This window comes from Scyliorhinus torazame, chromosome 7, assembly GCF_047496885.1.
Source record: "Scyliorhinus torazame isolate Kashiwa2021f chromosome 7, sScyTor2.1, whole genome shotgun sequence".
NCBI lineage: Eukaryota > Metazoa > Chordata > Chondrichthyes > Carcharhiniformes > Scyliorhinidae > Scyliorhinus > Scyliorhinus torazame.
In genome coordinates, this window is record NC_092713.1 from 11,658,948 (window position 1) to 11,673,421 (window position 14,474).

The window sequence follows — 14,474 nt, forward strand, 5'->3', positions numbered from 1 at the left end:
GCTGCCCATGTGCTGCCCTCATGGGTGAGGAGTTCTCTGGGTTTTTGAAAGCAAATGAGATGTGACATATTGGTTCCGCCCACACCACCCGGCTTCTGATGGGTGAACGGGGCCTCAAGAAAGAGTCTTCAGGATCGATGGATATTAGGCTGGCTTGTTCCTTGCTTTGCTCCAGGACCACTCTGCACGCGGAGACTTGGGTAGCCCCCGTGGACTGCTGATGGGCCTTAGATATTTTTTTTTCCAGACAGTGGTGCTCCACAGCCAGGAGCAGTAAAGGTGCCACACTCAACGTCGACATTCCAGACACCTTATACCAGGTGATTCGCCGTTTGTTCAAAACTTCACCGATGGTGCCCAGTGGCGTTATCCTTCGCCAGACAGGGCCGGTTTCTTACCAGGTGCAAGTCCAGGGTTGTATAATGCAAAAGCACCTTGACCATATTCAGTCAGGTGACCGCTTCTTTGGAACGTTTCTTGACCTCGGAAACCTCTTCTAAAGTGGCATCTGCTGCCTGATAAGGCCACAGCGGAAACCCAAGGGAGCCAAGACACCGAGATGGCTGACGTTGTCGACTTGGACTTGGAGATGGAAGTGCAGGAGGTTTGCAATGAGGAACCCTCGGATCCACAACTTCGGGAATTGCAGCCACCACGGCGTTCATGTCGGAAATGGGGTTCACCTTCGAGAGACATGCTGCCTGATCCAGCACCCCATGTGCACGCTGACCAACCAGATGCCAAAAGGGTCCGGAGCCCTCCTTCATCACGGTCTTCAGAGGATTCTTCGGACTTTGTGTGGGAGGGATGTTATACCCCGCAGGGTCTGACGGGGTAGGGATGATTAACTACCCTGTGGACCTTGCAGAATACGAGCTCCCCCAATAAGGGGGCGGGGGACCTTTAACAAAACTTGGCTTTGTATAAATAGAGTCGAACAGACAGGCATCGACGAGAGAAGACCCCGTGGGAAGCTCTTGGAGCTGCAAATAATAGTTACTGTAAAATAAAGTAACTTTTTGTTTCGACCAAGTCAGTTTGGACTCTTCGTTGTCCTTGCGAAAGATTGGTTAGGCTGGGATTGTTTTCCTTCGAACCGGAGGAGGCTAAGGGGTGACCGAATTGAGGTGTACAAAATGATGGGGAGGGGAGACAGTCGAGACATGGGGCTGGATTCTCCGCCCCGCTGCGCCTCATTTCTCTTTCACCCCGCCGGCGTTTCCCATTGTGGGGCAGCCCCACGCCGTCGGAAAACTCCCGTGCTGCCGGCAAAACGGAGCATCCTGCCGACAGAGAATCCAGCCCGTGTTTCCACAGCTGAGCGGTCAGTTACCAGGGAGCATAGATTTAAGGTTATTGGTAGAAGGATTCGAGGGGACATGAGGAAAATCCTTTTCACCCAGAGGGTGGCGGGCGTCTGGAATTCACGGCCTGAGTTCGTGGTTGAGGCTGAAACACTCAATTAATTTAAAGGGTCCCTGGATCTGCATCGAGAGTGCTGAAACCTGCGAGGCTGTGGACCAGGTTCTAGAAATGGGATTAATATGAACGACTAGTTTTTTTCCCTCTATTGTGGCCAGCACAGACATGATGGACTGAATGAGCTCTTTCTGCGCAGTAACTTTTCGATGGTTGGGCCAAGGTCATTACCCTGAGGAACTCCTGCAGCGATGTCCCAGGCTCGGAAGAGAAGATGCTGGAAAATCTCAGCAGGTCTGGCAGCAAAGTCGGGAGAGAAAAGAGCTGACGTTTTGAGTTCAGGTGACCCGTTGTCAGCTTCCTTTGTGCTGGGTATGACCAACACAGAGTTCCCCCTGATTCCCGTGGCTTCAGTGTTACACGGGCTCCTTAATGTCATGTGGAGTCACTTTCACCTCTAGAGTTAAGCTCTTTTGTCCCTGTTTGAATCGTGGCCATAATGAGGCCAGGAGCTGAGTAACCCTCGCAGAACCCAAGCTAAGCGTCAGTGAGCAGGTTACTGCTGAGTGCCACTGGGTAGTCCTGTTGAGGACATCTTGCACCACTTTGCTGAGGATCGGGAGTAGACTGATGGGCCTATAATTGGCTAGGTTGGAATTGCACAGGTTTTTTGGGCAGCGGACATAAAGCCGGGTACATAACAGTATTGTTGCTGATTGGATCACAAAGTCTACAGTACTATTGCCGGAATATTGTCCGGGTCCATAGCCTTTGCAGTGTCCTGTGTCTTCAGCCACTTCTTGAAGGGGTGGCACGGTAGCACCGTGGTTAGCACTGTTGCTTCACAGCGCCAGGGTCCCGGGTTCGATTCCCGCTTGGGTCACTGTGCGGAGTCTGCACGTTCTCCCAGTGTCTGCGTGGGTTTCCTCCGGGTGCTCCGGTTTCCTCCCAAAATTCTCGAAACACGTGCTTGTTAGGTGAATTGGACATTCTGAATTCTCCCTCCATGTACCCGAACAGGCGCTAGAGTGTGGCGACTAATGGCTTTTCACAGTAGCTTCATTGCAGTGTTAATGTGAGCCTACTTGTGACAATAATAAAGAATATCAAAACAAAATCATGTGGAGTTTGGTCAGCATGGTGGTGCAGTGGTTAGCACTGCTGCAGATCCAAGTCCCAGGTTTGATCCAGGCCCCGGGTCACTGTTCATGAGGAATTAACACATTCCCCCCATGTCTGCCTGGGTCTCACCCCCACACCTCAAAGATGTGCAGGGTAGGTGAATTGGCCACGCTAAATTGCCTCTAAATTTATTTTTAAAAAGAAATCATGTGGAGTGAATCGATTTGGCTGAAGACTGACATCTGTGATGCTGGGAACCTCCGGAGGAGACCGAGATGGATCATCCACTCGGCACTTCTGGCTGAAGATTGTTGCGAATGCCTCAGCCTTGTCTTTTGCACAGATGTGCTGGGCTCCTCCATCATGGAGGATGGGGATATTTGTGGAGCCTCCTCCTCCAGTGAGTTGTTTAATTGTCCACCACCATTCTCGGCTGGATGTGGCAGGACTGCAGAGCTTAGATCTGATGTGTTGGTTGTGGGATCGCTTAGTTCTGTCTATTACTTGCTGCTTATGCTGTTTGGCTCACAGGTAGTCCTGTGTTGTAGCTTCACGAGGTGCACACCTCATTTTTCGGTCTGCCTGATGTTGCTCCTGGCACGCTCTCCTGCACTCTTCACTGAACCAGGGTTGATCCCCTGGCTGGGTGGTAATGGTGGAGTGGGGGATATGCTGGGCCGTGAGGTTGCAGACTGTGGTTGATACAATTCTGCTGCTGCTGATGGCCCACAGCTCCTCATGGATACCCAGTCGTGAGTTGTAGATCTGTTCAAAGTCTATCCCATTTAGCACGGTGGTAGTGCCACACAACACGATGGAGGGTATCCTGAATATGAAGACGTGACTTTGTCTCCACAAGGACTGTGCAGTGGTCACTCCTACCGATACTGTCATGGACAGATACATCTGCAGCAGGCGATTGGTGAGGATGCGGTCAGGTACGTTTTTCCCTCTTGTTGGTTCGATTCCCGGTGTGGGTCACTGTCTGTGCGGAGTCTGCACTTTCTCCCCGTGTGTGCGTGGGTTTCCTCCGGGTGCTCCGGTTTCCTCCCACAGTCCAAAGATGTGCAGGTTAGGTGGATTGGCCATGATAAATTGCCCTTAGTGTCCAAAATTTCCCTTAGTGTTGGGTGGGGTTACTGGGTTATGGGGATAGGCTGGAGGTGTGGGCTTGGGTAGGGTGCTCTTTCCAAGAGCCAGTGCAGGCTCGATGGGCCAAATGGCCTCCTTCTGCATTGTAAATTCTATGAAATTCTATGACCACCAAATAATTAAGTAGTTCATCGAGTCCGCAGACCCAATTGATTGAAATGAATAAAAAAATTAATCACTGCCAACTACCAATTAATGAATTAAGTTAAAATCTGCCGAGTTTAATTTATTTGTTGGCTAGATGTCTTCCATCAACCTCTGATAGAAATTGCTTGAAGGATGATCTCCCTCTATGCCGGAAACCTTTATGGTTCTAAAACGCACACACATAAAACTAAATGGCACTCCAAGGCCATGAGGTCAACACAGTAAAAGCACAAATATAGGGAGAGCATCTTGAACTGGTTAAGACATCGTAATCCACGTCTCTGCCTCACTTTCCTCCTATACAATACTTTTAAAAACTTATCTCTTTAAACTCTCTGCTCTGTGGTTAGATGTCAAATTCCTGTGAAGCATCCTGGGACATTTCCATTCTTCTCCTTGTACCATCGTCAAAGAGGGTGTTGAAAAGCACAGAGTCCCATTTCATCGATTTGAATCATAGAATCCCTACAGTGCAGAAGGAGACCATTCGGCCCATCGAGTCTGCACCGACCCTCCGAAAGAGCACACTACCTGGGCCTAATCCTCCGCCTGATCTCCGGAACTACACCTAACCTTTGGGCACGAAGGGGAAACTTAACACGGCCAATCCCCCTAACCTCCACACCTTCGGACTGTGGGAGGAAACCGCCGCAGACACAGGAGAAAGTGCAACCTCCACACATACAGTCACCCGAGGCTGGAATCGAACCTGGGTCCCTGGCGCGGTGAGGCAGCAGTGCTAATCACTGTGCCGCCCACAGATTGGTCCATGATTATTCTTGCCAAGTACTGCAGTGTGGCTGACCAGAAAACTCTTGCAGTCTCACTGCCTGTCATCAGGTACGTTGGAAGGATTTTGCCGGTTAATACTCAATCAAGACATGGATTGGGACTTGAGCCTAGATCCTCTGCCCCAGAGTTAGGGACAATACCTACTGCACCATAAACCTCCTTTCTTTTCTGTAAATACTCCATAAATATAAATTGTAGTCTTTTCTTAGGACATTCTTTGTCATATTTGACGTCACCAATGTAGTGATCTGTATATCTGCAGGCATGTAAGGGGTTAACATCTGTAAGTAAGTGCTAGACAACCACTAGATGGCAGCACCAGATATACGTATATAAGCCACACGCAGAGGGGGTTCCCGCTTCTTGGTATCAGGAGTGACGAGTGAATAGAGTGTTAGAGATATAGCTGAGTGAGCAGGTATGGTTAAACATTATATATACTTAATCTTATTTATCTAAACTTCAGTTATAGTTGTAGAAGAGTGAATGAACTCAGTTATTTATAATTGTCACTCAATAAACAGTATTTGCTTAATTTGAAGACTTCGAGCATTACTGAACATCAACCATTCGACCGTTCGGGGCTGGTTTAGCACAGTGGGCTAAACAGCTGGCTTGTAATGCAGAACAATGCCAGCAGCACAGTTCGATTCCCGTACCGGCCTCTCCGAACAGGCGCCGGAATGTGGCGACTAGGGGCTTTTCACAGTAACTTCATTGAAGCCTACTCGTGACAATAAGCCATTATTTCTTTCTTTCTTTCTTCTGGAAGTAAGCAAATGAGCAGAAGATATTACTATACATAATATAACAACCATGAGATTAACTGGCGTATATTGTACTGCAGATATCAGCCAGAAACTGCACATTTAGTTTTATTTGACAGTTGTATTTTTCAATATTTTGGAGCTTTGTGAAATGTATACTTACTGGTCATTTTTCCAGTATCCACGTCTTTTTCAATTTGCCAGTCTATAGAAGTGACCTCTCCATCCTAAAGGATCCAAAATAAATTGGATAATTTCAACAGGTTTCTATCCAACACATAGACACATAGAAAATAGGAGCAGGAGGAGGCAGCACGGTAGCATAGTGGTTAGCACAATTGCTTCACAGCTCCGGGGTCCCAGGTTCGATTCCCGGCTTGGGTCACTGTCTGTGCGGAGACTGCACGTTCTCCCCGTGTCTGCGTGGGTTTCCTACGGGTGCTCCGGTTTCCTCCCACAGTCCAAAGATGTGCAGGTTAGGTGGATTGGCCATGCTAAATTGCCCTTAGTGTCCAAAATTTCCCTTAGTGTTGGGTGGGGTTACTGGGTTATGGGGATAGGGTAGAGGTGTGGGCTTGGGTAGGATGCTCTTTCCAAGAGCCGGTGCAGACTCAATGGGCCGAATGGCCTCCTTCTGCACTGCAATGTGAATTCTTTATCTGCCCTAAATGGTCTATCCCGTATCCTCAGTCTGTGATCCCTGGTTCTGGACTCCCCCACCATCGGGAACATCCTTCCCGCATCTAGTCTGTCTAATCCTGTTAATTTTATAGGTTTCTATGAGATCCCTCCTCATTCTTTTAAGCTCCGACGAATATATTCCTAACCGATTCAATCTTTTCTCATACGTCAGTCCCTCTATCCCAGGAATCAGTCTGGTAAACATTCCCAGGGCTCCCTCTGTAGCAAGAGCAACCTTCCTCAGATCAGGAGACCAAAACTGCACACAATATTCCAGGTGTGGACTCACCAAGCCCCTTATAATTGCAGCATGAGATCTCTGCTCCTGTACTCGATTCCTCTTAGTATGAATCATAGTATTCCCACAGTGCAGAAGGAGGCTATTCATCCTATTGAGTCTGCACCGATCCTCACAATAAGTACCCCACCTCAGCCCACTTCCCCCGCCCCATCCCCATAATTCCATAACCCCACCCAACCTGCGCATCTTTGGACTGTGGGAGGAAACCCACGCAGACACGGAGAGAATGTGCAAACTCAACACGGACAGTCACCCAAGGCCGGAATTGAACCTGGGACCCTGGTGCTGTGAGGCAGCAGTGCCAGCCACTGTGCCACCGTGCCAACAGCATTTGCCTTCTTTACCACCTGCTGCACCTGCATGCTTACTTTCACTGACTGAACTTGTCCAAATCACATTGAAGGATCTCTGCAACCTCCTCACAGCTCACCCTCCCACCCAGCTTTGTGTCATCTGCAAATTTGGAGATATAATATTTAGTTCCCTCATCTACATCATTAATCTATGGGCTGGATTCTTATGTAATCCCACCCAATATTGTGAATAGCTGGGGTCCTATCACTGATTCTCCCCCCCCCCACCCCGGTTCAATTCCCAGCTTGGGTTACCCAAGACCCTCCCCCCGATACTCCGCCCCCGACGGGTCGAGTTCCCGACGGCGTGGGGCTCTCTTGCTATTATTTGTCGGGAACTCGGCGTGGCGGCTGCGTCCAGCACCGCCACAGTCGGGGAGAGTCGGACTGTGGGCAGGGGGGGCTTTGGCAGAGTCTGGGGGCACTGGTGGGGGGGGGGGGGTGGGTGGTCCGGGGGTGGCGAGCCTGGCCAATGAGGGGCACTATTTGACAGGTCGGGTCTAAGCGCGGCCGGCGTCAGCACTTAATTGTCAGAATCGGAAATTCCAGCCCATTAACTTTGTTTCTCTCTCCACATATGCTACCAGACCTGCTGAGGTTTTCCAGCATTATCTGAAAAAGGTCCCAGCACTGATCCCTGCGGAACACCACTCGTCACAGCCTTCCATTCAGAAAAGCACCCTTCCACCGCTATCCTTTGTCTTCCATGACCGAGTCAGTTCTAGATCCACCTTGCCAGCTCACTTCTGATCCCATGTGACTTCACCTTTTGTACCAATCTGCCATAAGGGACCTTGTCAAAGGCTGTACTGAAATCCACGTAGACAACATCCACTGTCCCTCCTTCATCACGTCAGCACAGTGGTTAGCACTATTGCTTCACAGCGCCAGGGTCCCAGGTTCGATTCCCGGCTTGGGTCACTGTCTGTGCGGAGTCTGCACGTTCTCCCCATGGCTGCGTGGGTTTCCTCCGGGTGCTCCGGTTTCCTCCCACAAGTCCCGAGAGACGTGCTGTGAGGTAATTTGGACATTCTGAATTCTCCCTCACTGTACCCGAACAGGCTCCGGAATGTGGCGACTCAGGGGTTTTCACAGTAACTTCATTGCGGTGTTAATGTAAGCCTACTTGTGACACTAATAAAGATTGTTATTATGATTTTGAAATCAACTGGTCTGTTACTTTCTCATGACGGATATTGTACTGGGAAACTTCTAGCGCTTAATCCTCATCAAATAAATAATCAAGGCTCCGGTTAATCAGACTTACTTCAGTACCAATAAACAAGAAGGTATTAATTTCAGTCAAGCGAGTCAGATCCCTGCTTGAGGGAATGTCCATGGTGCCATACTCTGGACTTCCTCCTTTACTCTTTGTAAGATTGAGTTGGGCTTTTTCTGTAGAAAAGGAAAACATCGATCATTGTAAATTTGACTGCATATACTTTTACAATTCAGTTGCATAAAGAGGAGTTTAAAAAGGCATAAATGAAAAGAATGGTTTAAACGTCTTTCAAAAGGCCCTGATGAAAATACTCAATGTATTTAGATGTGGAGAAACGTTTCCATGTGTTTGGGGAGCCCAAAACCGAGGGGGAAAAATGTAAAACAGTCACTACTAAATCCAATCGGGAATTCAGGACAAACCTCTTCACCCAGAGAGTGGTGAGGATGTGGAAGTCGCTCCCACAGGGAGCGGCCGAGTTCTATTGTATCGAGACATTTAAGTGGACGCTGGATAGACACATGAGGGGGAAAGGAATAGAAGGAGATGCTGATGGGGTGAGAGGAGGGGGCTGGTATGGGGAGGGGGGATGAGGGTAAGAGGGGGATAGGAGGATGCTTATGTGGAGCTGACACACCAGCATGGACATGTGGGCTGAATAGCCTGGTTCGTGGTGAAATTTCTGTATGATTCTATATGTGTTAACGGTGCATCTTTATCGGTATGGCAATGAAATGCTTTGAGAAGTTGCCTTTCAACAGGACTCTATTAGAAAACACTTCAAATAGCTTTTCAATGCAGCAGAGAACATATTTACACAGAACTAGATTCTTTGTTGCACCTTCTCCAATGCCAAATACAAGTTACAATGTGGAGACCAGGGCGGTATACACTCCTGCAAGTGTGGTCTAACCAAGGCATACAATAATGGCTGGAAGTGGAGCCAAGGTCCACTTGGCTCCTATTTCTTATGTTATGTTATGTTCACAAGTATTAGGAGCAGTAAAAGACTATCCGTCCCTTCAAGCCGACTCCGCCATTCAATAAGAATCGTGGCGGATCTGATTGTGGCATTAACACCACTTTCATGCCTGTCCCCCACTGACTCCCTTGACTATCAAAAATCTATCCTCGTGAGACTTGAACTGTGCAAAGTGCTCCAAATGTGGTCTAAAAAAGGTACATGGAACTATTCACAGTGTTCCTGGTACATTCCAAGTTGGTTGAAAGTCAATGGATCACAATGGTGCCAGGCGCCATGTCATTGGGGCGATTCTTCCCCGCGTTGCACCTGGCATACCTCCGGCTCCTGAGAATAGCAGGCAAGCCCCTAAACGCCCTTACCGGCTGTGAACCAGACTCGTGTATTTAAATTTGTTTAAATATGGATGTCCGGGCTTTAGCTGGAATCTCCTAGCTCCCGGAATTCACCGAGTCTGCCGACGTATCAGAGACCAGACGGAATGACCACACCTGGGCTCAGAGGCCTTTGGAGCCTACGTGTGGTCGGGGACAGGGCAGTCTCTTGGCACTACTCCCTGGCACTGCCCCCTGGTACCCTGATAGATACTTGAATCAGCTGCTGCTTTAAACACTTTTGTCTGAGGCAGCAGATATTAGGGAAGGGTAATGAGAATGCAGTGATCTTTCACTCTACTGCATGGACTGCTCTTCATCTTTCAGGCAGGGGTGACTGATGGGGGTCTCAGGTGGGGGGGGGGTCTCTGATGGGGGTGTAATGGGGTCGCTGATGAGAGTTTCGGATGGGGGATTACTGATGGGAGATCTGATGGGAGGATCTGATGGAGAGGTCTGATAGGGAGGACCGATGGGAGGGTCTGATGGGGGTGACTGATGGCAGATATGATGGAGAGGTGTCTGATGGGAGAAGTCAGATTTCGATGACTGATAGCTGGGTCTGATCGGGATGACCAATGGGGGGGGTGGTGGAGTGTCTTTGGGGAGGGGGTCGGGTCACCCTCATTGTGGAGTGGTGACCAGTTATTCCTGTGGTGGGGGGAGGATTCCCCTACTTATCAGGGGAGGGGCGGCAGAATTTGGGCTGTGAAGGGGCTCACCGCCGGACCACGGGATCAACATGGCTCAACATGGCGGCCCGATACCAGGGTTCCAACGGAATGCCCATGCATATATTTGTATGCCATGATGTGGAGATGCCGGCGTTGGACTGGGGTGAGCACAGTACGAAGTCTTACAACACCAGGTTAAAGTCCAACAGGTTTGTTTCAAACATTAGCTTTCGGAGCACTGCTCCTTCCTCAGGTGAATGAAGAGGTATGTTCCAGAAACATATATATAGACAAATTCAAAGATGCCAGACAATGCTTGGACTGCGAGCATTAGCAGGTGATTAAATCTTTACAGATCCAGAGATGGGGTAACCCCAGGTTAAAGAGGTGTGAATTTTGTCAAGCCAGGACAGTTGGTAGGATTTCGCAGGCCAGATGGTGGGGGTTGAATGTAATGCGACATGAATCCCAGGTCCCGGTTGAGGCCGCACTCATGTGTGCGGAACTTGGCTATAAGTTTCTGCTCTGCGATTCTGCGTTGTCGCGCGTCCTGAAGGCCGCCTTGGAGGATGCTTACCCGGAGATCAGAGGCTGAATGCCCTTGACTGCTGAAGTGTTCCCTAACTGGAAGGGAACATTCCTGCCTGGTGATTGTCGCGCGATGTCCGTTCATTCGTTGTCGCAGCGTCTGCATGGTCTCGCCAATGTACCACGCTTCGGGGCATCCTTTCCTGCAGTATATGAGGTAGACAACGTTGGCCGAGTCGCACGAGTATGTACCGCGTACCTGGTGGATGGTGTTCTCACGTGTAACGGTGGTGTCCATGTCGATGATCTGGCACGTCTTGCAGAGATTACCATGGCAGGGTTGTGTGGTGTCGTGGTCGCTGTTCTGAAGGCTGGGTAGTTTGGTGAAGGAGAAAAACTCGCACCTGGGCCCTGTTCCCAGTGGCAGTGGAGACTAGTCCCAACTCTCTGCTGGCCAGAGCATTTTGGCTCCAAAACAGAGAATCTCGACCATGCTTTCTTCACCACCTTGTCCACCTGTCCTGCCATCTTCCGGGACCTGTGGACACATGCTCGAAGATCCCATTTCCTCAGCCCCTCTCAAAATGTTCCCGTTTATTGAGTATTTCCTTTGCTTTCCTTGCCCTCCCCAAATACATAATCTCACGCTTTTCCAGATTACATTCCATTTGCCACATTTCTGCCCATTCAACCAAACTAATGATGTCTTTCTGGAGATAACAGCTATCAAAGAACAAAGAAAAGTACAGCACAGCATATCGACGCTTCAGACAGGATAGAGAAGGAGGTAAAAGGGGTGGGGGAGATGCATTACTGGTCAGAGAGGATATCACGGCTGTGCTGAAGGAGGGCACTATGGAGGACTCGAGCAGCGAGGCGATATGGGCAGAGCTCAGAAATAGGAAGGGTGCGGTAACAATGTTGGGGCTGTACTACAGACCTCCCAACAGCGAGCGTGAGATAGAGGTACAAATATGTAAACAGATTATGGAACGATGTAGGAGCAACAGGGTGGTGGTGATAGGAGATTTTAATTTTCCCAACATTGACTGGGATACACTTAGTGTCAGAGGTCTAGATGGAGAAGAATTTGTAAGGAGTATCCAGGAGGGTTTTCTACAGCAGTATGTAAATAGTCCAACTCGGGAAGTAGCCATACTGGACCTGGTGTTGGGGAATGAGCCCAGCCAGATGGTTGAAGTTTCAGTTGGGGATTACTTTGGGAATAGTGATCACAATTCCGTAAGTTTTAGAATACTCATGGACAAAGACGAGAGTGGTCCTCAAGGAAGAGTGCTAAATTGGGGAAAGGCCAACTATACCAAAATTCGGCAGGAGCTGGGGAATGTGAATTGGGAGCAGCTGTTTGAAGGTAAATCCACATTTGATATGTGGGAGGCTTTTAAAGAGAGGTTGATTAGAGTGCAGGACAGACATGTCCCTGTGAAAATGAGGGATAGAAATGGCAAGACCCCATGGATGACAGATGAAATTGTGAGACTAGCTAAGAAGAAAAAGGAAGCATACATAAGGTCTAGGCGACTGAAGACAGACGAAGCTTTGGAAGAATATCGGGAATGTAGGACCAATCTGAAACGAGGAATCAAGAGGGCTAAAAGGGGTCAGTCATATCTTTAGCAAACAGGGTTAAAGAAAATCCCAAAGCCCTTTATTCATATATGAGGAGCAAGAGGGTAACTAGAGAAAGGGTTGGCCCACTCAAGGACAAAGGAAGAAAGTTATGCGTGGAGTCAGAGAAAATGGATGAGATTCTTAATGAGTACTTTGCATCGGTATTCACAGAGGAGAGGGACATGACGGATGTTGAGGTTAGGGATAGATGTTTGATTACTCTAGGTCAAGTCGGCATAAGGAGGGAGGATGTGTTGGGTATTCTAAAAGGCATTAAGGTGGACAAATCCCCAGGTCCGGATGGGATCTATCCCAGGTTACTGAGGGAAGTGAGAGAGGAAATAGCTGGGGCCTTAACAGATATCTTTGCAGCATCCTTGAACACGGGTGAGGTGCCAGAGGACTGGAGAATTGCTAATGTTGTCCCCTTGTTTAAGGGTAGCAGGGTTAATCCAGGTAATTATAGACCGGTGAGCCTGACGTCAGTAAGGCGTTTGATAAGGTTCCCCATGGTAGGCTGATGGAGAAAGTGAAGTCTCCTGGGGTCCAGGGTGTACTAGCTAGATGGACAAAGAACTGGCTGGGCAACAGGAGACAGAGAGTAGTAGTGGAAGGGAGTTTCTCAAAATGGAGAATTGTGACCAGTGGTGTTCCACAGGGATCCGTGCTGGGACCACTGTTGTTTGTGATATACATAAATGATCTGGAGGAAGATATAGGTGGTCTGATTAGCAAGTTTGCAGATGACACTAAGATTGGTGGAGTAGCAGATAGTGAAGGGGACTGTCAGAGAATACAGCAGAATATAGATAGATTGGAGAGTTGGGCGGAGAAATGGCAGATGGAGTTCAATCTGGGCAAATGCGAGGAGATGCAGTTTGGAAGATTCAATTCAAGAGCAAACTATACGGTAAATGAAAAAGCCCTGGGGAAAATTGATGTACAGAGAGATCTGGGTGTTCAGGTCCATTGTACCCTGAAGGTGGCTGCGCAGGTCGATAGAGTGGTCAAGAAGGCATATGGCATGCTTTCCTTCATCGGAAGGGATATAAGAGTTGGCAGGTCATGTTACAGTTGTATAAGACTTTGGTTCGGCCACATTTGGAATACTGCGTACAGTTCTGGTCGCCACATTACCAAAAGGATGTGGATGCTTTGGAGAAGGTGCAGAGGAAGTTCACCAGGATGTTGCCTGGTATGGAGGGCACTAGCTATGAAGAGAGGTTGAGTAGATTAGAATTATTTTCATTAGAAAGACGGAGATTGAGGGGGACCTCATTGAGGTCTACAAAATCATGAGAGGTATAGACAGGGTGGATAGCAAGAAACTTTTTCCCCCAGAGTGGGGGACTCAATTACTAGGGGTCATGAGTTCAAGGTGAGAGGGGAAATGTTTAAGGGAGATATGCGTGGAAAGTTCTTTACGCAGAGAGTGGTGGGTGCCTGGAACGCATTGCCAGCGGAGGTGGTAGAGGCGGGCACGATAGCGTCATTTAAGATGTATCTAGACAGATACATGAATGGGCAGGGAGCAGAGGGATACAGATCCTTAGAAAATAGGCGACAGTTTTAGATAGAGGATCTGGATCGGCGCAGGCTTGGAGGGCCGGAGGGCCAGTTCTTGTGCTGTAATTTTTCTTTTTTCTTTGGTCTTTGGAACAGGCCCTTCGGCCCTCCAAGCCTGCCCGTCTAAACTAAAATCTTCTACACTTCCGGGGTCCGTATTCCTCTATTCCCATCCTATTCATGCATATGTCAAGATGCCCCTTAAACATCACTATCGTCCCTGCTTCCACCACCTCCTCTGGCAGGGGCTGGCTGGTTTAGCTCACTGGGCTAAATCGCTGGCTTTTAAAGCAGACCAAGGCAGGCCAGCAACACGGTTCAATTCCCGTACCAGCCTTCCCGAACAGGCGCCGGAATGGGGCGACTAGGGGCTTTTCACAGTAACTTCATTGAAGCCTATTCGTGACAATAAGCGATTTTCATTTTCATTTCATTTTCAGCGAGTTCCAGGCACCCACTACCCTCTGTGTAAAAAAACTTGCCTCGTACACCTCCTCTAAACCTTGCCCCTCATACCTTAAACCTATGCCCCCTAGTAATTGACCCCTCTACCCTGTGAAAAAGTCTCTGACTGTCCACTCTGTCTATGCCCCTCATAATTTTGTAGACCTCTTCAACTATCAACTACACGGCCAATTTTTGTGCCATCTGCAAACTTGCCAATCATGCCTCCCCCATTTAAGTCTAAATCATTCACATATACAACAAACAGCAAGGATCCACCACTGAGCCCTGTGGGAAACCATTTTCCATTCATAAAAA

At 48.7% G+C, this 14,474-nt stretch overlaps 1 protein-coding gene across 1 annotated transcript in view; it reads right to left on the bottom strand.

Moving 5' to 3' along the window:
* dnai3 (dynein axonemal intermediate chain 3) overlaps positions 1–14,474 on the bottom strand; it is a 142,338-nt gene that overhangs the window by 20,675 nt on the left and 107,189 nt on the right. Inside the window, exons 16-17 of the mRNA XM_072510314.1 lie at positions 8,002–8,129; positions 5,563–5,626 (exon numbers count right to left, since the gene is read on the bottom strand). Coding sequence (XP_072366415.1) covers positions 5,563–5,626; positions 8,002–8,129 — 192 coding nt within the window. The remainder of the gene's footprint in view (positions 1–5,562; positions 5,627–8,001; positions 8,130–14,474) is intronic.